At 32.6% G+C, this 27,709-nt stretch overlaps 1 protein-coding gene across 1 annotated transcript; it reads left to right on the top strand.

Moving 5' to 3' along the window:
* Nucleotides 1-793: 793 nt before the first annotated feature.
* Nucleotides 794-26,328, top strand: LOC127729194 (uncharacterized). The gene is made up of 13 exons (XM_052236882.1): nucleotides 794-802; nucleotides 1,249-1,476; nucleotides 2,545-2,752; nucleotides 3,726-3,773; nucleotides 4,268-4,482; nucleotides 8,434-8,523; nucleotides 17,760-17,859; nucleotides 19,191-19,336; nucleotides 20,038-20,125; nucleotides 20,610-20,762; nucleotides 21,975-22,100; nucleotides 24,682-24,790; nucleotides 26,063-26,328. Exons 1-13 carry the CDS (start codon nucleotides 794-796, stop codon nucleotides 26,319-26,321), a joined length of 1,779 nt encoding a protein of 592 aa, XP_052092842.1. The 3' UTR covers nucleotides 26,322-26,328.
* Nucleotides 26,329-27,709: the final 1,381 nt, after the last annotated feature.

Below are 27,709 nucleotides of genomic sequence, written 5' to 3'. Positions count from 1 at the left end.
TCCTTTAGGACAGATAATTTAGCTAATCTGCAATCAATTCCATCTAAATGCCTAATATATCATGCACTGTGTTACAACTCTAGATTCTACTGACGAGGAAAGGTAACACTGGCCACCGAAAGCTGAATTTTTAGTTCAGTCTATTTGGCCGAGTGGTCTAGAGCGCTGGACATAGTGCAGGCGGTGTTGTCTCGATATCCCAATAGCATGAGTTCGAATCCCGGCGAGGGAAGAACAAAATTTTGAATTTGCAAATTTGCAGATTTAACATTGTTGTGCTGATATTTAGAGTAATTATGAATATAATATGTGTTTTCAGCCGTGTATCACCTTCACTGGTGATCCAATGGATAGAACTGTCGTAGAGTTTTTACTGTTTAGACGTACACATACATAATTATAAAAGTACATTGACCTTCTTTTGAAAGGAAAATCGAGAGTTGATAGAACATTATCTATAAAAATACTATTTTTAAACCACATAACTCACATTATCCTACTGGATGTAATAGGATGGTTTTTTTTGTTTTACCAAATGGTGGTTTTGTTGAAAAAAAAAGCAGGAATAAATTTAGTATCAAATCAGTTTTGATTCACATTTTCCTTTCTATGCTACGCAATCAATTAAATGACCTGGAACTTTCGATTGTGAAATATATCTGTAGAAAGTTTTAAATCGCGTTTTCGACCTTTTCAATCATGGTTCAAGAATTCTATCTGACGATTTGTCACGTTTCACCTTATCAGACAGCTAGTTCACTTTGGCTAGTTTTGTCTTGCTGTTATAGTCACTATGGTTCAGGTAAGATAACAATTATGATTTTTTGTATCAATCCTCGACAAAATTATTTATATTTTGATATAGACTACATTTTTCCTGTAAATTTGTTTGGGGGAAATGTACTCTTTTACACTGTGACCCCTTTAAAAAAAAACCAAAAGACTACCTGAAGAATCATTCAATACATTTTGATAATTGTGTCAACTTGAATACATTTAATGTGCAATTTTCTTTTTAGACGATTTCATTTTGATATTGTCGTAGTTCGTTTTAGGTATAAAAAACTTATGATCTTCGAAAATGCCGTTCTATTTCATTTTCACTAAAACCTAATTTGTACATTATAAATAAAATCAATGATTTCTTCCAAATTGTTAAAGATTACGCCGTCCTTAATGATTCTAGGGTTTTGTTTACAACTTGTATACAAATTATCTAAAATCACTATTATATATATATATTTCAAGAAAATGAATGTTCCGGCATTGCTGTTGGTCGCATACTTTGGTCTTGTGTCCTCCCAATTTCCTTCGCAATCAATATTTACCGGAAACAGTACTAATAATGGAACCAATAATCAACAGACCGTTGTTACTCAAGGAGGTGGTGGTGGTAGATATCCCATGCTTCCTCAGTTTCCGGTTCATCATCCGCAAGTTATCCATTTTATAGGAGCAGGGTACGATTTATTAAAGGTAATAATGATTAGAAAAAAAATATTATTAATATATATTTGGTAGTTATGAAGTTTTGTTTGTTTTCTGTGTATTATCTCACATATCCACATGCAAGGCATACCGTCAATTTTTGGAATATCGAAAAGGTATTAAAAAGAAGTTCCAGGTGTAAGCAAAATTTACGTACGCAAATAAATATAAGGTATGTATTTGTGTATGAGTGTGTTTAATTTATTCTATTTTGTCCTCATAAATATATCCCTGTAGGTGCTTAAAATCCATGATGATTTTAGCTTTCTGAGATTAACAATAGTTTTGACTTGAAATTTAAAAAAGAAATTCAATAGCGCCATACACATGATACATTTCGCAACAGGTCATCTACGGACCCCTCAAAAATGTGTAGAGAGCTTGCACTTTCCCGATATGGGATTCAGATTTAACGGTCTTTTTCTGACTGGACGATTGCAAATTTATATACTCTTCACAGCTGAACTGGCATTTTAGGGTCGAACAGGAGAGATCGATTTAACCATATATCTTTATCCCTGTCACCCTTGCTTTTCAATGAATTCGAAATTACAGCTTGTCGAAGTAAAAATGTAAAACCATCAAAGACATCTGAAACAAATTGTGTTTTCCCCATTTACGAAATGTATAAGAATACGGCGCTCTAATGATCTAATATTCTTAATTTAACATTGATTTCTTGTCTCTGGATCCACTTGTATCCATTTCGTTATCCGGTTTTAATAATAGAAAAAATTATAACAATATCCAACAGGCGAAGTATATATTTTTTTTCAGAATTTGAAAAGTTTTTTACGCTCCAATAAAAGTTTATTTTGCTGAACGTTAAATTGTTTTTCAGAAGTATAAAATCATCGTATTTCTCCGTTTGTTCCTAAAAAGAATTACGTCAGGATTTCACGATATGACATATAATATATTAAAAAAACCGAGTCCATTTACACGTCATTTTGTCTCCCTAAACGAAAAAATATCAAACGCTGAATATGTGGCATCCATCTTTAAATACAAAAGTTTGATACAAATCTGAAGTTGCATCATTGTGTATATTTTTAGGGCAACCCAGACGGCGAGTCATGGACAAGTTTAGGAGATGACCCAGGACTTAAATTAACTCAAAAAATTCTGACAGTGAGCCCTGGAAATAATCCAGTACAGATAGAAATAGAACACAGAGATTCGTGCCAATCTTCTCATTCCTACAACCTTATATATAATCCAAAGCAATATCAAAATAGATTGTTCGGAGCAATCACTACTTCTGGTAAGAAGTTCAAAAGCCTGTTAATATCATATAGACTATCAAACATTTAAATGCGTTTATTTGAAAATAAAACAAATTTGATTTTTAGCTTTTGAAAAATTGAGATATTTTCTTACTTCTTTTCATTATACTTAAAACTAACAGTCTTTTAGTAAACTGTTTCCTAGCTATCATTTAAAGTCATATGAAACTTCAAATTTAAAAAAAAATATGCGTATGTTTTTTTATTACTAAATGGCTAGTTTTTATTATAAAACTTATATACATAAACTTTTTTCTGAAGAAAATTCTTGAATTTGTCCAAATTAAGAAGACTTTTTTTTTAATTGTTTGCTTCCAGCCAACAATTCGCCGACAAGCTTTCCGTATGCAGTTCCCTCAGCGTGACCTTTCTCGTAAAAATTCGGAGATCGCAATTACGCAAGTGCGATGAGGAAAACCAAATTGGCAGAGAGAGTCAACAAACGTAAACATCGCTCCGTCATCCAAATAAACTCTATCTTATTGTACATGTTATACACATGCTTACCTGAATATTCATGCTTCTTTGTTGATGGTTTACAAAGGTGACAATCGGTAAACTTCGGTTTCAAAACACGACCATTAATTAGCTGCCATATTTTCACAACAACACTGACCAAGTGAAATATTTTTTTTTTACGATAATACGATGTGGATACGTGAAAAATGATAAAATCGTGCACAAAAGACTAAGTTTATGATATATGCATGCATTGGTTCAAGAATTGGATTAACATTATTTTTCACCAGTCAATCGTTTCATATGACTTTAAGCACCATTTATTACAATTACTTTTATTTTAATGCCCTTTAGATTTTGTAGCTTAAAAAACTTTATTGGGAGTGCTCCAATCAAGGATAGTAAATGAGAACGTGTTTAAGTACTAAATATTCAAAATTCGGTGTGTTTGATTGATATATTAATGCTTTTATCATATAATGCTTATTTTAGGTCCTACGGATGCTGCACTGAAACCATATGCTTTTACTTTAAGTACAGGTTTGTAACTTATCTTCAATATACAATCTGGATCCACATCTATCCCGATAATTGCCTTATTTCTTCAAGAATATATGTCTTAATTTCAATGTCAAGTTCTCGATTCTTATGAACTAAAAAAGAAAATATGAAAATATATAAACAAGACAGAATTTACTTTTATCTAATTTTAAGTACAAGTTTGCTACTTATCTTAAATATATTTTTTACGTCGGTCTGTATGTGATTCTCCCTCTGAGAATTCGGGAATTATTTCAATAATATATATCTAAGTATCAATACCAAGTACTCAATCCAAATGAAACGAAATAAGCTTTTATCATATATTAACCAGACATATGTTTCAATTACTCAATACGACACATATTTTGTTAAAGCAATATTGACAGTTATATAATGCGGACTATCTGCATGTATATATAATTATATAGTCTTTATTCTTTTAAAAATTTTAAAATAAAACGAACGTGTTTAATTAATGTTTTCTTCCTTAGGATATAACACAGCTTCACACCAACTAACACAACCATTGAACTATATGTACCAGGACTATACAACAATGTGCGACATGGGTCACGCGCGTTTGCGTTCTCATCTTGCCCAATCCGATCATCTGTCAGTCACTCGTGAGTTTGCAGCTTCTGTATGTTCACTGCCTGAAAAATATCAGTTACCAAATTACTTAAGGTTCATTGAAGAATGGGGAACGGTAAGTCTTTGAAATGTATTGAATTTCACTTTCAACTTTCACACCATTGTTATAATATGGACAACATTTCGAAAAGACTCAAGTCGAGAATAATTTACATTGGATTAGATGTAACAGTTTTTTAGATTACCAATGTTCAAATCTAATAAATCAATTAAAAAGTCACAAATCAATGTAAACAAATACTGATCGAGGGAATCGCACGAACTCCAAGAGGAGCGAGACCGGGTGTATGGACATAGTAAGCGTCTCGTGCTATACATGCATCACCTGCCATGTGAATTTGCACTCAGTCAAATTTTCACAATCGGGAACAGGACACAATCGAAGTTTACATATCAGACGACCATAATGTTATTTATAGATATAGGACCGTGAAACCATGTCTCTACGGAGTCGCATCGTATCAGGCGACCAATTCGTGATGATGACCGTACAACGTATGTAGTGTCGATTTCAGTCGTTTTCCTTAAAACCATGTTGGATGAGTTTTTGTCAAGAGCACACCGCTGTTAATGAGATAAAAAAAAAAGTGTCAATATACACGATACATGATCAAGTAGAGTATGCGTAACTTATGAGAAATGGGAGTTGACGATTGGATAGTTGAAAACAACATTCTAGTTTGAAGTCGTCCTACTGTGTCGATATTGAGTAAAAGGTCAAGATAAGAAGCAGAGCTTCTAGTTTCGGTAGTATCCATAATCTCAAGTTCACTGGGATATATAAGACGCAGGCACTCACTAAAATTCTGATAAAAGTAGGCAAACATGTCTTATCTGAAAATCTGTTGAAAAACATGTCAATGTTCTGAGTGTCCTTTACATGATTTAAATAGAACTTTCGCATCTAATAATAATGCCTCCATAACAGAAATCTGATAAGAATGTCGCATCTTAAACCAATACCCTTCTTAACAAAATTCTCATAAAAACTGTCGCGTTTAATACCAATGTCCTTCTTATCAGAATTCTGATTAGTCTGTTGCATTTAATACCAACGGCCTTTTAAATAGAAATCTGATGGTACTGACTTGATATCTATATCTTGCGTGGTTTATCACTTCTAGTTCAAACAATATAGTGCAGTGAAGTGATCATTCTTATATATCCTAGTCAATTTCATGTAATCTATAAATAATATGTTCTACTTAGATATTCAACTTACAATGTGATGTGTATTTGAATTACCGTACTTGTGAAGAAAACTTTTTTTAAAACAAAATTACGTAATATGAATCTGGTATAGAAATAGTTTCAACTGCATATTGCACAATTATGAAGATACCTCCAACTCAAATTTATAATTTGTTTAGCTATAAAACTCTTCTCCTCGACGTAGACGCAGTCATGGTCATCGTCATTATACATTACCTACTTTGCATGATGTCTCTATTAATGACTTGTTGCTATTTATACAAAAGCCGTTAGGTATTCATCACATTCGCACGAAACTGTATTCATTACCCCTTTCAAACAACAAAGGTCTCGATGGCGTCAACTTAGGCAATATCCTTCATCACAGATAAGTTCAGTCGAAAATACCTCCTTATTTTAAAGATCAGTCTGTACCAATAATTTCTTATACCTATACCAAACCAATTGCAACTAAAATTTTCAATTACAAACACGTTTTGCAGGATCTCAACATTGACGACTTCAAGTCTAAACCTCCTGATTGCACCTTTGCTAGTTCCCAATTCACATATAATCCGGCTGGCCACGTTATTACCGGAGACCTCAACATTGTCAATAACACTTCCCTGCGAAATTTGTTATCCAAAGGTCCGAAATATCGTGATCCTAAATCCATCAATTGGAAATACAACTTCAAAAAACTGATGCATTCAGTCAGTCGAGGATTATGCCAGGCAATGGGCTAAACACGAGAAAGAAGACGTAGATACTCTTTCCGAATAGATTAAGGCTGTGAGGTCGTTGATACAAATCCGAATTAAGAAACTAAATGGCCCTATCAATATCCACGCTACGTACTGTATTGGATACCTAAACTACATAAGTGTCCTTACAAACAACGGTATATTCCTGGGTCTTCCAAGTGCTCCACGAAACATCTTTCTGAATTATTAACATCTATTTTATCAGCAATTAAAGCCGGGCTCCAAAGTTATTGTGAAACTGCCTATTCTAGAGGTGGTGTGAATCAGATGTGGATACTAAAAAATTCCAAAGATCTTTTAGAGTACATACAATCTAAGACTCTCTCATCTTGCAATAGTATTAAAACATTTGACTTTTCTACACTTTACACAAGTATTCCCCATTCCAAAATAAAAGACAAATTGAAAGAGTTGGTATTACTTTGTTTCATTAAAAAGAATTGTGAACGTAGATACAAGTATCTTGTCTTGGGGAGGGATAAATCCTACTGTGTAAAGAATCACTCTGATTGAATAAAAAATTCTCTGAAATTGACATTATCAAGATGCTTGATTTCTTGATTGACAACATATTTGTTACGTTTGGAGGACGTGTTTTTCAACAGACTGTCGGAATTCCAATAGGAACCAATTGTGCCCCTCTTCTTGCCGACTTGTTTCTTAATTATAATGAGGCTGACTTCATACAGGAACTTCTTAGGAAGAAAGATAAGAAGTTAGCAATATCCTTTAACTTTACGTTCCGCTATATAGATCATGTTCTCTCACTAAATAATACAAAATTTGGTAACTATGTTGAACGAATCTATCCCATCGAACTAGAGATAAAGGATACTACAGATACAGTTAAGTCTGCCTCATATCTTGACTTACATCTAGAAATTGACAATGAAGGTCGGTTGAAAACAAAACTTTATGACAAAAGAGATGATTTCAGCTTCCCAATTGTGAACTTTCCATTTCTATGTAGCAACATTCCAGCAGCGCCTGCATACGGAGTATACAGCTCCCAAATGATACGATATTCCCGGGCTTGTGTTTCCTATCATGATTTCCTTGATAGAGGATTGCTGCTCACAAGGAAGCTATTAAACCAAGAGTTCCAAATGGTGAAGTTGAAATCATCCCTTCGTAAATTTTACGGATGACCGTTATGGAATAACCGTTTCACAGATGATATCGGATATGTTCCTTATATCGTAACTACAATACCCTTCCTTTTTCACGAATGTAACTTATCGAATTAGACTATTTACCGGATTTGTAATAACATAAGCCACACGACGGGTGCCACATGTGGAGCAGGATCTGCTTACCCTTCCGGAGCACCTGAGATCACCCCCAGTTTTTGGTGGGGTTCGTGTTGCTTAGTCTTTAGTTTTCTATGTTGTGTCATCTGTACTATTATTTGTCTGTTTGTCTTTTTATTTTTGGTTATGGCGTTGTCAGTTTGTTTTCGATCTATGAGTTTGACTGTCCCTCTGGTATCTCTCGTCCCTCTCTTTAATAATTTTTTTTTTAAATTCACAAAATTGCAAAATGCAAACAATTACTCTTCAGTGCTCACAAGCACTTTGATTACATTGTGTGGAATAAGGTATGACGTAAGACGTACTTATAATGAGACTGGCTGTGTGCATCTATATTATCTGAGCTATCAATCGAGAAATATCATAGAGTTCACGCAAGTAAAAAGGAAAGATGCATTGAACAGACGTGACATTGTATATCCTTACAATCGCAGAATAGACAGACGAGGTTAGGCATCATCCGACTGAAAAAGCTATACTTTGGAACAACCCAGTTGATCGAATTGAATGGTAAAAGGCACTGGAAGACTGCTATCCGTTAACAGCTTGAGTTTAAATTCCGTTGATGGATCGACATAAATTTGCAAAATCAGCAATCAAATTGTTGAGCTCAATTCGATATTCATGGTTTCACCATAATATTGTGAGGTACATACTTGTTTAATTAAGCCCTTATTCCTTTTGTAATTGTTTGAAGTTGAGAATTCTTAATCATATTTCATTAAAAAAATTATATAACAGCACATGATAACAGAAGTAGAAGTAGGAAAGAAGATTACATATAGATATCTGACAACCCTGGACAAATACTTTAGTTACCTTCTGGCAAATGTAAGTTGTGTGACTTTATTTCCATAATTATCATAGATAAACAGAGTTGCAGAAAAAGGCTAGTTGCTTTTCCGTTTATAATATATTTGTATATAAAGCAACATTCAAAATTAAGTCTAAGTCGCCAACAGACCGTTTCTGATTGTCTTCCTAGAAGACGATATGTTTGATACTTCGCACATTAGATCACAAAGTTTCAGTCGTTGATACCAGCAGACACTACAAAATGGGCTATTCCAGAAATAGTCTGTCCCCCCCTATGGAAGACATTGGAATTCCAGATTTTTTTTTCTTGATATTTTCTAAAATTCCAAACAAATTTTCTGTCTGGACCAAAAAATTCCAAACTTTTTGTCTGTTAGTGCACATGAAATTCCATGTATTTTCAAAAGGGACGAATAATTTCCATATAATTTTTACTGGTAGTCATTAAGATTTTCCAGAACAGAAATATTTTGTGACCCATAATTTCCAGGTTTAAAACACAAGAGTTCTGATTTATTCCCTATGTATATGTACATTTCTGGGGAGGGGGACAAAAGTCTGATACAGCATTAGAAGTTTAGAGAATAAAAGATATTGATACTATGGAATTTCATTTTGTAGGTTGCACTTTGTAAAAGCAGCTGTTTCACAGACTGCCTCTTTTGGGGGATACATTTGTATATCATATTCATAGATATTTTGTTTTGTATATGTACTAGTTCCTAGATATGATCTATATGTTTTATCTCTGACATAGAGACATAACTTGGGAATGTTACCAGTATAGGTAGATATTTATAGGTAGCGGCCAACTTGAATTCTGAGGAAGACCCAAAATGAAGGGAAAGGGGGGAGCAGTAGTGAATTTTATAAGTATAAGTTCAAACTCTTAGAAGTTCTGGACATGTAAATGTTGAAAATATGCCGCAGATCCCTATGGTTAGACTTTTGAATAAAATAGTTGTGCATATCAACAACTTTCCATTCTAGGATATAATTTTTGTTACAAAACTTCATAGTGAAAGTGGCACAGTTTGAGCTGTAAAGGGGGTTCCTATGGGAAATTGCATTGTCTTTATTTACAGATGTGCAACTTACGATTTTTATCTTGAATTGTTTCATGTATACAAAACTGTTGAATGTTAATCAGGTGCAAATTTCAAAATGATTGGATTAATAGCATCTATGATTAGCATCACTCAGTGGAAAATTATATCACATGGGAAGATAAAAACAAAGAAAATTTGGTTTGACAAATATTTGATGCCTTTAAATGACCTTTTTAAACACATCAAAAATAAATACTGACATCTGATTAGTTTCAGACTTATGATGTAATCAAGTAGATGATAATTTCAACCTAATTATATATTTAGAATTTAATCTGTATTTTTCACCATTAATTAACACCAATAAATTGTGCAATTTGACATCTCCTAAATTTTAGAATGAAATTTAGGGTTTGTCCTATATCATAAACAAATGCCAGATTTTGGGTTACTTCTAAATAGCCAGAACATTTACCAATAAACAGCTAATTGATACATCCTTTATTCAAACACACTTGTTTGTCTTCACAGCAGGAAATTGTCTAATTACCACAATATTGTAGATGAATGACCAGAAATGACCAACTGTGTACTATGACTCTACTATGGATTGCAAAATACTGTTACACATAAATAGATTGCTATCAGCATGATCAGAATCAAATGCAAACTGTCTATTGACTTTTGAATTTACACACAGAAGATCCCCCCTTTTTTTTTTTAAATTAATGCAAGGCAATGTGAACTTTTATAAATTGATTATTTGTGTTTAGTGTTTTATTTTCATATGAAAGCATATAACTTACTAAGATAAGAAAAATAAAAAAATAAGAAATGACTGATGTTTGAAGAATTAACCTATTTTCAAAAATATTTTTATTGTGTACTGGAATGAAACTTTAGAGGATATTGAATGCAATGCTCTCCTACCAATTGAATAATCTGAAAATGTATTCTCTTAACAATGATGTAAAATTTGATATGAGTTTTGAAATTTAAAAAGTTTATAAAAATTCATTACACAAAAAAACTGACATTCTTAAGTCATCCTGTTTTACAATTTACTATTTGTCAAGCCTGCAACTAGAGTTCCCCAAGCTAGACATTGCAATCCTTCTCTCTAGTGTCATCAACATTTAAAGGAGAAGTTCCAGTAAGGGCCAATTTTGGCCTCAAATTTCAGGTACATCTGATGAAAGATTTTGGGCACTTTTTAAACACATAAGTGTCTTCTTCAGTCGATTCAATTAGTTGATGTGAAAGATTTCAACTGATTAATGAAAGATTTCAACTGATTAAGTCATTAAAGACGGCAAAATTCAAGCTTATATATATGAAAAATCTATCAAATATGCCATAAAGTGTCACTTTTCAGATGTTTTTTAGTTAAAAATGAAAGTGGCCGCATTCCTGTTCATTCTCAACCCTTTATATATGTTATGTATTATCATCAAATACAACATACATCTAAATATTGAGACTGAACACAAATGCGGCCACTTCCATTTTAGACGGAACCATGACATTCGGTAGGAAAACTAACAATCATAGTCAATAAGGATTGGAGTTGAGGGCACCTGCCATGTGCGGGATTCAAAACCTCATAGTTGACAGGCTAAATATACAGCAGTTAGAATACTAAGACCTCTTGGGCACTAAGGCCCCTGGAATGATATAAATAGCTTCTTCAAGATCAAGAGTAAAATTTTAAAATATTTGTTTAATTTTTTATATTTTACAGATAAATGGCATTTTTGAAGTTATTATTTAGATATAGTATTGGGTTAAAGTATTAAGACATCAATAACTATAGAATTTCAAGAACAAGGACAAAAGTTTCGATCATATCTTCTTGACAAAAACATTGCAATTAAGAAAAAAATAGTTGGGTTTTTTTTGTTATCTCTTCTGTATATTACTGATGATTAGTTTCTTCATACTTGATAAATACCCGACATGAAGAGTAAAATTTTGAATTTTCCACCCATTCTTCCATAATTTACTAATAAATATTATTACAGTCAACATTTAGGTAAGTGAAAGATTTTGAATAACTTTTGTCAAACCTTTGTGGAATTTTACAAAACTTAGACAGAAGCATTCTTGTAAATCAAGAAATAGAACCCTGAACAAATTTTGATTGATAAAAACATATCTTGCAACAATTTAAATTGAAGAGATAAACACGGTCATATGCAGACGTGTATTTAGGGGGGTGGGGGGTGTCTTAAACATCCAAGTATCATTTTCTGTGATTAGGGATAATTTCATAGAATTTGATCCAATATCCACACATTTTGGTGCAAATCATATCTCTGGCCTTTCATGGATACTGTGCTATGTAGCAATGTTTTGGTTTTTTCCGGAATTGTATTTATAATTAAAGGGAAACCTTCATCAGAGACCACCCCTTTTGTTTTTGTTTTTCATTTATTTCTTTTTTATTACTGTTTAAAGTTATTAAAAAAAATTTAATATCTTTTTTTATTTATTATTATGGTAATTTTACCATGCCCATTTTATATAAATTTTATTGTTTATCAGTAAATTTCATAGTATAGTTTTATATGCAATATTTTCAAAATCTGTTTGTTTAGGATTTTATAACATGGGCTTTCATATTTTATTGTTAATACTTATATATGTGAAATGATATATGTTGTAAAGCGCTTAGGGTAATTTTAATATTATATAAATCGCTGTTATAAATACTGTATAATAATAATAATAATAATTATAGTTTTTTGATTTGTTAATTTAAATTTGAATTTTGATTTTTTGATTTTCTAACTATTTCAACCTATTTCAATAGAATTTAATGTTGAATTAAGTGTTTCATGGTAAGAATTTTGTCCTAAGAATATCAGTTTACTTGTGTGGTTTACATGATGATGGTCATTAATTAGTTCTGCACAGTAAAATATTTTATAGGAACTGTGATGTTCATACAAATAATTTTATAGCTCATTTCACTAATTCACCAATGTTCTATTTCTTTTGAATCCTATTGATAGGTTTTTATGGGATCTGGCATCTATTGTAGAATCTGTTTTAAAAAGATGCCAGTATTTCCTGAATACTTTTTGAAGTTTTTCTGCTTGAGAATGATAATATGTAATGAATGATACATTTCCATGATTACATCTATTTTCAACTTTGTTCTTTTTCTTTTAAAAATTGGGTGGTTTGAGTTTTTATGAAGATATTGGAATTTTTCAGTATTCTTTCAAAAGCATTTCATATCTAAAACACCAGTATTTTTCGAAGGGTTCATCTTTGAAGATTTATGGAATGATTATTGCATTCATAAGTGAACTTTAGCAATAATTTGCATTTTCAAACAGGAAATCCAATTTCAATTACTATTTATTTAGTGGCAGGGATGAGCTGCTAAAAAGGTCACCATGGTCACTATTTCAAGCTTCATTATATATGATAAAATCTGGAAATTTAGATGAAGGTCAAGTTTTCAACTTGCCTATTTATATCACAAGTGTCTGAAACAAATCAGAGGTCAGAATCTTTTGATGTGGTTATAACAACAGTTGTAAATGTATCCAATAGTGGTCAAATCAATTATCTCTCTATTAATTTTCCCATATGCATTCTAACCAGCTATTAACTTGCTGTTTGTGCTTTTAATCCCATTGTTTAGACATTTTCACCTAATTAACATTAAAAATTTGTAATAATGTAAAACTACATATTTTTAATTTTACACTTTGAGAGTGTTGACCATAAGAGAAATAGGTTTAACAACTTGAGAAAATTGGATATCGCTTGATATCAACTCTTGTTATTTAATTTAATTACTAATAATAAACTCGCCACAGGCTAGTTTATTATTATATTGAAATTAAATAACTCCAGTTGAAATCAAGCGATATAATTTCAATTCTCACTTGTTATATGAAACCTATAAGTACAACCTTCAACATGGAGCCTAGGCTCACACAGCATAGTAAGCTAGAATGGGCCTGAAAATGACTCAGTGTGAAACAATACAGACGAGAAAAACTAATGGCCAAATTGATATACAAAACAATAAATGAAAAACAAATATGAAATAAAGTAATAAGTGACAACCACTTAAATTACAGGCTTCTGACTTGGGACAGATATATACATGTATATATTTATAGAAAATATATGCAGCGAGGTTAAAAAAAACTTGTGCGCTGGATCCAAATTCTCCTGGGATAGTGGTGTATTTGTCTGCAATGACAAGAATTTATATACACTGGTAAACATATTGGCTAACAGTTCTTCTAGTCGGGGATTTGTTTGCGCTTAACTTTTAAACACACTTCTTTTGGTTATGGCTGCATATATGTTACATACTAAGTATGAAATTCCAGTTTTTTTGGCACATTTAGAAAAACACAGATAAATTCCAGACAAAAGAAATAATATCGATGTCTTCCATAGGTATTGCTTCTAATCTTTACACAAAAATTTCCAGACAAATTGACAGCATCATGAAAAAAATTCCAGTATATTTAAGTTTTTTAATGCGTTTAAAATCTGGAATTCCAGAAAATTTTGGTAATGGTGAAAAATATTTCCATGGATTTTTTTTTTTACATCTTATGTCTTCCATAGGGGGGGGACAGAATATTTCTGGAATAGCCCAATCAAAGGAACAAACAATTATATCAGTATCTACAAACACTATCAGGTAACAAACCACTAGAAAATTATTGCATATGTGCTATATTATTCGGGTTAACAATAAAAATGACACATGTGTCTGGATTAACGTTCGTCAATAGTGACGTATGTGTAAAAATCTAAATCCGGAAGAATGATTAATTTAAAGACTCTTCAATAGTTAATTTCTTGCAACAGGAAATATTTATGTTTTGTTTAAAGGAAAATTCGCAGTTCAAAGGCTTTTTTTAAATACAATTGATTAATCAAAAGAATTAACATTTTGTTCCTCTACTTAATGTTTTTACACCAGACTAGCTAACTGCTTACATCCACTTCATTTGAAATTTGGTGGATAGTTGTCTCACTGGCTATCATTGCATACCACTTATTTTTATAGTGTAGTTTTTATCATGATTAATATGAATAATTGGAAGACGACAGTAAGAAATCAATCGACCGTACGAAATTTCACTAGAAAAGTAGACAATGACGATTTTAAAGGATGAACTAACCGCAATCTGCGTGCAAAAATCTGAATCCAGCCAAGACTAGAGGGTTTGTGACTGAATTCAATATAGACGATTTTAGACATCAACACTAAATTGTTTCAAGACAAACAAAATCAAAACATAGATTTTGAGATTCCTGATTAGTGGAGGCACGTTAATGAAAAGAAGACAGCAGTTGTTAAAATGAATGTCCGCCAGATGACTGGATAAAACAAAATGGCATATATACAAAGCGTATAAGCTAAAATAGGACATCACGATAAAAGTTTCAGAGGAAAAAGTTCTTGGTGAAGTATACATGCTCCCATCATAAAGTCATAAATCAATATAAGTCTAATAAGTAAAATGAAAATAACAATCAAAATTTCATGCGACGGAAGAGCTTTTCATGATTTACCTTCTTCAGGAACGCTCAAATCCAAATATTTTCAAGCCAAGGATGTACAAGTCCTAAGCACGCGAAGGGCTTTATGACCAACAAGAACATAAAACATTAGTCAAGTTCCTCTAAAGTCAACTTTGCTTGAGGAAGTTTGAATCTAAGTGTCTTTAAAATTTCTTAAGGTATCATCGGAAAATTTAAGAAAAGTTTTTATTTCAAGCACTGGCTACTGAGTTTATGATACCCTCAGGGACGAACAGTCCATCAACTGTGGTATTAACCCACTGCTTGTAAATTAATATAACTCTATTGTACGTCTGAAGCGCTGTACTAGATTCACCATCATCAGGAATGCCCAAATCAATTAACGATGGAGACCTTTGTAAAAGTAAAATAACAACAAGTTTGAGCTGTCTAAAAAGCTGTGGACTGCTTCGCTCTATCCTAATTTAAGGTGATATGTGTGCATGTTGTTGTTGATTTAGTATTGAAAATGTGGTATTTTTAGATATTGATTGATATAAAATGGATGTCTTAGACTTGGAATATCGATTTTTGTCTCGCCTGCGACGAAAGTCGCAGAAAGTGAGACATAGGTATTACTATCCGGCGGCGGCGGCGGCGGCGACGGCGGCGTAAACTATTTGTATAAAGCTTTATATTTCAGAAGGTAGAAGACCTGGATGCTTCATACTTTGTATGCAGATACCTTATGTTACGAACTTTCCGTCTGTCATATGTCCAATGTCCTTGACCTTATTTTCATGGTTCAGCGACTGCTTGAAAAAAAAGTTTATTTTTTTTTGTTATGTAAATTTCTCACTTATTATGAGTAATAGGATAACTATATTTGGTATATGGGTTCCTTGCAACGTCTACATGTCCATCAGACAGGGTTCACCTAACCTCAGCCTCATTTCATGGATCAGTGATCAAGGTTAAAGTTACGTGATTAGGTCCGTTTCTCAGATACTACAAGCAGTAGGTCAGCTATATGTGGTGTATGGAATGATTATAAGGGATACATGTCAGTCTGGCAGGTTTCATCTGACCTTGACCTCATTTTCACGGTTCATTGGTCAATGTGAAGTTTTTGTGTTTTGGTCTGTTTTTCTAATACTATAAGCCATTGGTCAACTATATTTGGTGTATGGAATGATTGTAAGGTGTACATGTCTGTCTGGCAGGTGTCATTTGTCCTTGACCTATTTTCATGGTTCATTGGTCAATGTTAAGTTTTTGTGTTTTGGTCTGTTTTTCTAATACTATAAGCAATAGGTCAACTATATTTGGTGTATGGAATGATTGTAAGGTGTACATGTCTGACTGGCAGGTGTCATTTGTCCTTGACCTCATTTTCATGGTTCATTGGTCAATGTTAAGTTTTTGTGTTTTGGTCTGTTTTTCTAATACTATAAGCAATAGGTCAACTATATTTGGTGTATGGAATGATTGTAAGGTGTACATGTCTGTCTGGCAGGTGTCATTTGTCCTTGACCTCATTTTCATGGTTCATTGGTCAATGTTAAGTTGCTCTTTTTTGGTCCTCTTCTCAGATACTATAAGTTATAGGTCAACTATATGTGGTGTATGGAATGATTGTAAGGTGTACATGTCTAGCTGGCAGGTGTCATCTGACCTTGACCCCATTTTCATGGTTCAGTGGTTATAGTTAAGTTTTGTGTTTTGGTCTGTTTTTCTTATACTGTATGCAATAGGTCTACTATATTTGGTGTATGGAATGATTGTAAGGTGTACATGTCTAGCTGGCAGGTGTCATCTGACCTTGACCTCATTTTCATGGTTCAGTGGTCAAAAGTTAAGTTTTTGAGTTTTGGTCTTTTTTTCTAATACTATATATGCAATATTTCAACTATATTTGGTGTATGGAAATATTTTATGATCTATATGTCAGTCACGCAGATTTTATTTGACCTTGACCTCATTTTCAAGGTTCATTGCTCAGTGTTAAGTTTTTGTGTTTTGGTCTGTTTTTCTTAAACTATAAGCAATAGGTCAACTATATTTGTTGTATGGAAGATTTGTTAGCTGTACATGCCTGCCTTGCATGGTTTATCTGACCTTGACCTCATTTTCATGGTTCATTGGTCAATGTTTAGTTTACTTGGTTAATGTTAAGTTTATGTGGCAGTTGTAATAAAGCTTTATATTTAGGACTATCAACATAATATCAATGATTAGTAAAGAAGGCGAGACATTTCAGCGTGTGCACTCTTGTTGTATATATATTAAGATGAACTTTTCTGAAATTTTAAACTGGCTGTTCAGTGTTTAGTTGTCAATGTGTCTTTGTGGAGAGTGGTTTTCTAGTTCTTTCAGCTGGTCATTGACTTGCGATTTTTATTGCTAGTTATGTATATAATTTATTTAGATATATATGAATGTTTAGTATGTTGATTAAGAGTAACATGATTTCGAGTGATGAAGACAATAACAATAAAAAACAAGGAGTAAACAAAGACTTGTACAACCAAAAGATATTTTCAACAGTAAAGATAAATAAGAAACAACACGAACTCTCGTGACCAAGGATTTATATACATGACTAAAAACTTACCCGTACCTTGTATTTTTGTCCATTGTACTCCCATATGATACCTTCTTGTTTTTTTAAGTTTTACAAACTCTATATTTTAGGTGTCGCAAGATGTTTTACGAAGTACAAATGGAACCCTCGACGTGTTAACTGTAAACTTAAATATGTTCAAATATAGACCAGAATATAGATATTTAATTGGTAATCATAATGATTAATTGATTTTATATGTTATAACTTGTGTATCATTTCCTTACATTTATTCTTTCATTATGGTGTCCATGTGTAAGTCGAAACTGAGTAGGACTGACATCAAATTAAGCAAACTAAACATAATTTTTCCCCAAAAAATATTGCCGTGTATATAGAATTCCAACATTTTTTTAATTGTAAAATTAAAATACTATTGACGGTTAACTTAGTTGCATAAAATGGGTCTGTGTGTGAACGTCTTGATAAATATTTAAACATACTAAGCCAGAATAAAACGCCGAACGTTTTATACATTTTATATACGACAATTTCATGTCTAACCATGCAAACGTATATTAACAATGAAATCCGACGTTAAATCAGTGTTAAATTTTTATGAACCATCCGTAGGCAACGGGGGCATTAAGTGTTACCTTATGCCCGTCTTTCCGTCCGTCCGTCCCAGTTTTTTGTCCGCACACTAACTTTAGTTTGCCTCGTGCAAATTTTATAATGCATACGTAATGTTAAGAACCAAGACTCACAGACAGAGTTTGAGTTTGTGCAGTGAGTCATTTACTGTTCAAGAGATATGCTCCTTTATAACTCTGTCTTAGGTTTTCCTCATCCAAATTTCGTGAAACATATACACAATGGTAAAAACAACAACACACAGACAAGGTTTGAATTTGGGCAGTGAGTCATTTATCGTTCAAGAGTTATGTATCTTTTTAACTTGGAAAATGACAAAGTTGGAGCAAGGCCATTCGTGTCCTCAGACACATTCTTCTTTTATTTCTTTAAATGATAACATATTAAATTAAAGATAAGCATCGATATATCTCCCAATTGAGGAATCTGCAATGATTTGTTTGCTCCATTAGGGCGAAAATCTTGATTTATGAAAAATATTGTGCAAAGTTGAAAAGTATTCCAGAAGTCGCTTGAAGCGTTTGACTTAATTTGAAATTTTGTATATATTTTTGTATATTTACATTTCTTTCGGGTCTTGACTTGTATCTTGTTGAACACGTTTGTCCAATATATTTTGAAATACAGATATTTGTTGCTGCATTGATATCGAAAAAGAAAGTTAATCTTCAATGAGAGTCATTGCAGAATAGGCGATTGCTAATTAAAACTAAAACATTTTACAAACACGATTCATTATCTCCACAATCATTCACACAAAGAGTCTGCAATGACAAACATTTGTAAATGTTTCTAATTAGCAGATATCACGAAAAAGAAACATTGTAAATAGTTAATTTTACATTGTATAATTATGTTCAATACTTGTATCTATGTGATAATCTTGGCATATCTGTGTATATTTTAAGGTCAATACCACGACGCTTTTGGTGTGGGTAATCCAATGTATAATGACGAGGTTGAGATGAGTATGGTTACAATTGACAGCATGTTAGATTCTAAATACTGGTTTTACATGTCATACTACATTTCACAAGGTGTTTGTGGAAATGATGTTAGTAAATATACCGTTAGGACACCATATCACAGCTGACACAAAAAGTTTTTTCGATAAAGAAAAATAAATTCTCATAAACTGTCTATACCTTATTTTGGAGATAACGTTGTTGTTTGATTACATAGCTTTCCAATTGACCTAGTGTGTAATATCGCCAAATTGAGTTTATAAATGCAATAAGTGGTAGAAAAATCAATGCTTACCAACGAATAAAGTTTCCCTTCAATAAAGGCAACAGAAGTATACCGGTGTTAAAACGTCATAAATCGATTGAGAGAAACCAAAACCAAGGGAAACACATCAAATATAAGAGGAAAACAAAGGAACAACCGGAACGCCGAAGTGCAACAAAAACAAACATCAACACACATGAAAACGAACTATTTGATAACAACTGCCATATTCCTGACTTGGTATAGGACATTTAAAAAAAACTCATGGGTTGAACCTGGTTTAATGGCTAGCCGCAACTCTCGATTTATGACAATGTTAAAAATTATCGCTAAAATGACAACACTACGTGACAGAAACACAGCACAAACACACGCAAGAACATTCATAACAGAGAAACGCACAAACAAATAATATAATAGTCGATTTTTAAAAGTGATCAAATTATCAGTAAGTGTAGGCAAACTATTGTAATTTGTTTTTACTTACAAACAAGGTATTTGTAATTTTGACCATATTTTTTGTAGGCTATGTCTTTGTTGCCAAAATGGCAGGCAAATATGGTCACAGCTTTAAAATTTTATCCTTACCGTAAAAGTGCAAAACTGCCTCCTGGTATGTATGCAAATATCTGTTTTCGTTATTGTATCACTATTTTGTCTCATACGTGATCTTTGTTCGAGATTCGATATTTCCTGTCACTCATGCTCGTCTGTTCCTAGTCAAGTGAGATTTTGATGTACAAGGTATTCTAATTAATAAAATAAATTGTAATCACGTTCTAAACTAAGATTTAGCCATGGAAAGTGGCCCCAAGATCTTTTTCTTATTAAGTACGAGAGGAACTGTGTGGACAAGTCGAATTCCACAGTTGACTCATTTTGATAACAATAATTTTTACCCTTTTTGCTTCTACAAATTTTCCGCTATTGTTTTTATTCTAAGAATGAATTAATGTTAAAATATATACCACACTGATTATTATGTTGTTGGCTTCACTACAACTTAAAGAGTTCCCAGTATTTCCTATTCCCATAAAAACCTTTGTAATAGATGGCTATTCTACACATTATGATAAAATTTTTGTCTAAACATTCAGATGGCAGGTTAGAGATACCACTTCTTTGGCCAAAAGGAACTTACTCACTTCAAAAACCAACCTCAGGGTGTCCTGGACTTTTCAAATGGTCAGAAGGCCGAATCATGGTAAATATGACGGGTGCACAGATGTCAGCAATGAGCTCGTTTGAAGGTTGGTATATATTTTAATATATATTTTGATAAGAATAAAATTAGGTTATCAGATAGTTGAGAAAAAAATATATTTTTCAATGTATCATTACTGACAGTGAAAGTGAAAAACAGAATTAATCTTTAAGTGGAGTCATAAAGAAGTATGTTATCGTCTCATATAATTTTACATATGACGTGGCTCTGTACTTATACTTCCCGTCATTGTGTTATTGTTCTATGATAATTTTTGTATTCTTGTTTTCATTTTTGCTAATATGCTTTGTCTTATATATGCCTTATGTGTTTCTTTATTACAAATGACGTGGCTCTGTACTTATACATTCCGTCATTGTTATTGTGCCATGGTAAAATGTTTGTTTACATATTTGTTTGTTTTTATAGTGATTAAGTTATAACACAATGTTGACTGCTGTACCCCTATTTTTGACATTTTTACCTATTATGTCTGTTTGTTTTGTTTACACATCGTTGTCAATATAATGGAATTTTATGCGACTGTCATACAAGTGAAAGGCTTAGCTAAGTAAATAACCAGGTTTAATCCACCATTTTCTACATAAGAAAATGCCTGTACTAAGTCAGGAATATGACAGTTGTTATCCATTCGTTTGATGTGTTTGAGCTTTTGATTTTGCCATTTGATTACGGACTTTCCGTTTTGAATTTTCCTCGGAGTTTAGTATTTTTGGGATTTTTCTTTTAAATGCAATTCGAACCAGCAGAACATATTGTTAGATATCCGATTTAAATGCACCCTAAAGAATATATTTTTATCTAAAGATATCCAATTCGCAAAGATTACTTTAATGTCATCGACTACAATTCCTGAAATTTATATTGTCATCACTATCGCCCCCCCCCCCCCCCCCCCACCAAAAAAAAGTACTTCTGTGTTGAACGAGGTGATTACAAATACCAAATACTATTTTCATATCTCGTGGAAATCATATTTATAAAGAACCACACTGATTCCAACAACTAATAGAATAAAGTAGACATTTTTGAAATGTGGAACTTTCCAACTGACAGTCTTTTTGTTGAGATTGTTGCCTACATTCAATATTTTAGTGTTTTGGATTTTGTCGTTATATTTAGTACTTATATACTCTTTATTTGATTTTTACTTTAGAAGTGTATGTATGATGTAAGAAGATTTCAAAATAGTAATATGTTTAGCATACATTTTTGAATCTAAGAAATATTCATACAGGCGACGTTGAACAAACCTCCTTTACGCTGAATTACTGTGCCAAGGAACGAACTGAATCACAAGATGAGTTAATATGGAGTAAGGGAGACTATTGTTTATTTCAGCAAGATTCTGATTGTCCTACTGGTAAGTTAAGATGGGCATTTACCAAAATAGTTTAAACAGTTCACTGCAATACAAAAATTCTTTGAATCTTTCACTGTCATACAAAACGCATCTGTGACTTTTAAATCGTTCATATTTAACGTTAAACAAGAAGTATAAGGGGGAAATAATGAAGTAATCTGTCCATCAAACATACTACACATGATAAGAATAACTGGAGGTAATGTATGCAAAAGCTAAAAAAATACCGACCTTTGAAATGTCCATACTGTGGAAAAGGAAAACCAAAAAATAATTGAAACGAAGAACAAAAAGGCTGGTGTATTTTCGCATTATATGGCAAAGATTCTGAGGAATTTCATCAAATTCTGAATAGGGGTTTAGGAGAAGAGCAGAATAAAAATGTGTACTGTAGCGTGAACATGGTTTGCTTAAGGAAAACGCAAAAACTGTATATATGGATAATATTGTGAAATGGTTTCAATAAACTGTAATAAGGGGTTTAGTAGGAGTTGGGGATACAAAATGGACATCTCCTAAATAAAGCAATGACAACCTCAAACATGATTCTGATCAATAAATAAAATATGAGGTACATAAAAGCATTACATGGTCAAGATTATGAGGAGGTTTTTAATACATTGTAATAAGGGGATGATGAGGAATTGCGGATACTAAAAGGGTTCACCCAAATGTGAACCATAGTGTGCAGACATGGCTATGTCTATGTCAACCTAAAGTAAATCCTAAATCATTCAAAGAAATGAAAAAAAGAGGTACAAAAGTATATTATGTGATTAAGATTCACAATTCTGTCAAGCGTTTCAGGGTTAGTTGCGGAAACAAATTATGGGACATAAGAACGGCCTTTCCTATCACTATGTATACATGTACATGGAAAGCAGGTATATAAAAAGATGTGTAAGTGAACATATTCCCTATCACAGTTCAGTAATGAGGAATACATTTTATCCACAGAAACCAACCCACTGTCAATTATAATTTTGAAACAAATTATCTGGGTTATCATTAACAGCTTGAACGTTGATGGAATGTATCCCTTTTCTATTGATATAAGTATATTTAATTTCCACCAGGTGCTGATTGAAATTTGATATGAGTGCCTTCAATTGTTCCAATAACACCAGAAAAATTTGCTACCTCGTAAAACCCTGTTTAATTCTGTTTTTTTCCCTCGTTAGTGGAAGGTCATTTAACGTTAGTGGAAGGTCATTTAAAGGAATTGCAACCAATTTTTCAAAAGGAGCTGGAGACATCTCTGACTGCCCTAGACACACTAGATATGTAGTAGCCCATTGGAGTAGCAGTTGCATAATACCGTAAAGCCTTTTGCACTTGGACTTATAGCATACCGCCTCAACGTTGGTCTGCACAAGTCTGATTCAATGATATTTTTTTATATATTCCACACTCTCTTTAAAAAATCTAAATCTAATACTAAATTCCCTGTCATCATAATTTAGGTCTTAATGGCGATTAACTCTTTGTTTGTCATGTCTCTGCAAACATATTAGACAAATCTTGCAGCCACTGTTGTATTTATCCAATGAATGATAAGTAAGATGGTTGATTTTGTCGTTTATATTTATCATGTAGGTAAAGAGATTTAATCAATAGTTAAGTTTTGAGCAATAAGAATTAACCATAGGCTAAAACTTAACCTCTGGATAAGCTGTTTATCTACCGGATAACTTTATCTAACGTGTTTAGCAACTCAGTCTAGAACATTGCAAACGTCCACTTGAGCCATAAAGAAAAAAGATTCTGTTTTTGTTGTGATGTGTTCTTTAAATTTAGATACATCGGATCTCGATTCATCCTAATGACGTGCTCTAGTGACCTTACATAATACAGACATTAAAATCTCACCTGAAGTCAAAGGAAAGCTCTTCCGGGATAAATTCGACCGAATTTGAAATAGCGTAAATTCAATCCATTTGTTCCATACATTAACACAATCATCGGAAAGAATGCAAAATGCTCATAAACAGTTGTTCCAGTAGTACTATGTCGTTTCGATGTCTCCCTATAGCATGGTTGCTTGTATTCAAGGGGAAAACAGGTTTTCCCCTTTCCGAGGCACCTGAGATCACCCCTGGGTTTTAGTGGGATCGTGTTCATGCTCAGTTTTTTGTTTTCTATGTTGTGTTTTGTGTACTGTTGTTTTTCTTTTGTTTTTTGTTTTCTTTTTTGCCATGGCGTTGTATATTTATTTTCGACTGATGAGTTTGAATGTTCCTTTGGTATCTTTCGCCTCTCTTTTCCAACACTAACTTTAATCATGTATATTAATCGTAAGGATATAAAGGTAATGTTTGAAATAATTTTAATATGACGAGAAATGCAGTGTTTCTCTCTAATTTATAATCATACATTCAAACTGATTTGTTTTTAAATCAACAAAAAATTCTTCAATAGTTTAGTTTTCAGTCAATTTTGTAAAGCCTCAAACTAAATGACAATAATTATATTATATGCAATTTGTATGTAAACAGACTTTAACGTTGACCCCCAATTTGTCTTAATTTCCTTGCTCCATAATTCGTTTGTGGGTTAAAATCCGTTTTTTACATTTGAACAGGGTTTACTTCATCTTCCATCAGATATCAGGACAGAGTTCATCCTGCAACCGTTGGTGTTACTCCACATGTAGAATATAAAACTGGTCCTCAATTCAAGTATTGCTGCAGGTAAATATAAATGGTTTTTAAATGTTCATATTATAGGTTTAAAGACATGTTGCCAATAGAACAAATAAAATACAGTATGTTGTTGAAATTCAACGTATGATCCTGTTTTCATAATGCGCTATATTCGCTTCTGCAATAACGGTCGTCAGGTACGCTCGGGACCATATGTTTGGGAAGACATATGCACCAAAAGTGTGGAGCATCCAATGATTTATAAAGACATGAAAAGAACAGGGAAAAGTGCACAAGATATACTTTGACTCATTCGAGATGAATTCATTTGTTAAGGTTGTTTTTCTATTGGGTCAACCATGAACTCTTTATTAGCTATTGTTAATATATAATAATAAACATTTTAAAAAATTGAGCAGTTATATTTAGAAGAGAAATTATCATTACCTAAAATTTTGAAATATTCATTCATAAACACACGAAAAAAAAATCGATATTCATAAAAAAAAAACTTGTATGATTTGATACTGTCGTTGAGCAAAATTTTTCAAAATACATGTTTGTTTACAAGGAGCTAGACCGGGAAAACTCGCATGAACATGTTCCTCACTCAATAGTATGTTGACCAATTTAAAGCATTGTTATTTGTGAGAAACTTTGAAACTATTAATTTCTCAAGACTCCAACAGGGGTATGTGAACAATTACAGATAGTTACAAATCACATTAACAGTAACATTTGTACCGTGTATCTGGGACTATTGTACTAATAGTCCCAGCGTGTATGTTATTGTACTACATTATGAGGACATTTAAAATGTAAAAAAAAATATATGTTGACATGGATTTTTACAATGAACGGCAAACTTATTTAATTCTGACTGTATAATTCTACAAAAATTGCTTGTTTCATTTCGATCATTGTTCTGACTAATGGTCTTTGACTCGCTGCTGATCTGAATTACTGGATATAGATTGCTATCTATATGTTTGATAGTTATATATTTTGTTATTTCTATCAAAGCTAAGGGTTAAAGTCAACCATACTTGGTTGACCATAGATAGCTATTGCTGTTGATGTTTTTTGTTCCAAGTCTTTTTCATTTTAACACTATTATGCCTAACAGAAATCTTTTGTACCTGGAAATAGTAGATACAGATTGTACTCAATAAACTTGAGTATTCAAAACTTTTAAAATAGTAATCATTTTCACAATTATCGTTTCCTCTCATATTATAGTTCATGTCAACCAATTAAAAGCACAACAATCATTCTGTAATTTTAGAAAGTTTTAGAGTAATTTTTTTTGAAATTTTACAGATCGGATGGTTCATATTTAAATCCAATATACTTGCCAACAGCCAAGCCATTCTATCTATTGAAATATACACATGGTTGTCAACGTGTAGATGGTATGGAGTTTAAGGAACAGCAATTTCTTTACCCAACAAAGCAACATATTTTCGTCCATAACTCGCCATCACATACTACCATCAGTGGAACAGGAGTGAACTTAGATTATTGTTACTACACGGCCCTCAAAGTAGGCGGGGGTATAGGTATAGGTGTTGGAAAATAAAATAAAAGGCGAATATTCTTATAATTTTTTTATTTGCTTATTTAATTATTTGTGAAATGTATTCACCGGGTTCGGGATTTTCTCGCTGTGTTGAAGACCCATTGGTGGCCTTCGGCTGTTTTCTGCTCTTTGGTAGGGTTGTTGTCTCTTTGACGCATTCCCCATTTCCATTCTCAATTTCATTAGTTTAGATTCACAGACGTTAAAACTGCAATATCAAGATGTAGTTAAACGACAAGATACAGATATGAACTTGAACTAATTTTATTGATTATAGGCCTTAATTACACTCATCTTACATGAACAAAACATTATATTGCTTGGTCTGCCGAATCGTTTTGTTGGTTACCAACATCTATTTTATCAATAAGCCAAGAATAACAATGAACTACATACTCTATGCTCGGTTAAAATGAGATGTTGATTCTTAGAAAAAAATCCTACAACCTGTTATATTTTGTTTTTATTTTGACATTGTAACCAATTACACAAGTATTTCTAATTTCTAAGTTATCGACAGATTGAAAGAATAAGTACAACTTTGCTTCATTACACACAGTCTAAAATATCCTGTTTTAAGACGGGAAACTTATAATTTCCAATATAACAAAAAGTTCTCTGAAACAGACATCGTGAAGATGCTTCATGTTGCATTTAAAACATTTTGCAATGTTCTGTAGAACTTATTTCAAGACATTCGGCATTCCATTGAAATCCGATTGTGCTTCTCTTCTCGCCTTTTTGTTATTCTATACTTTTTGAGGAGGCAGTCTTCAAACTGAAGCTTCTCAAGAACGAAAAGAAGCTTTATTATTGTGTATAATTTTCAAGTTTGACTATATAGATATATCTTCAGTGGTAAATTCAGTTTAATGAATGTGTGATTGCATCAATCCAATTGAACATAAAATGGACGATGCCACAAAGTCTGCTTCATGCTTTATATTACAACTTGATGAAAATTGTTAGTGAGTGTCGATTGGGAACTTTAATTTTCCGTTGTGACTTTACCAAAAAGTAAAATAACAAAAATACCGAACTCCAAGGAAAATTCAAAACGGACAGTCCCTTATCAAATGGCAAAATCAAAAGCTCAAACACATCAAACGTATGGAAAACAACTGTCATATTCCTGACCTTGGTACAGATATTTCCTTATGTAGAAAATGGTGGATTAAACCTGGTTATTTAGCTAGCTAAACCTCTCACTTGTATGACAGTCGCATAAAATTCCATGTGTGAACAAAACAAACAGACATAACAGGTAAAAAAGTAAACAAATAGTGGCACAGCAGTCAACACTGTGTTATAATCTTAATCACCATAAAAACAAACAAATATGTCACCAAAGAAAAACAAAATGGCATATAGACAAAGCACATAAGCAA

The sequence above is a fragment of the Mytilus californianus genome, unplaced genomic scaffold, assembly GCF_021869535.1.
Source record: "Mytilus californianus isolate M0D057914Y unplaced genomic scaffold, xbMytCali1.0.p SCAF_2, whole genome shotgun sequence".
Lineage (NCBI taxonomy): Eukaryota > Metazoa > Mollusca > Bivalvia > Mytilida > Mytilidae > Mytilus > Mytilus californianus.
This window is presented reverse-complemented; position numbering and strand designations above follow the sequence as displayed.

Coding starts and splice junctions, on each gene's coding strand:
- LOC127729194 (XM_052236882.1), top strand. Junction 17,860..19,190: donor AGAATATAGATATTTAATTG/GTAATCATAATG, acceptor GTATATTTTAAG/GTCAATACCACGACGCTTTT. Junction 20,763..21,974: donor AGCAATGAGCTCGTTTGAAG/GTTGGTATATAT, acceptor ATATTCATACAG/GCGACGTTGAACAAACCTCC.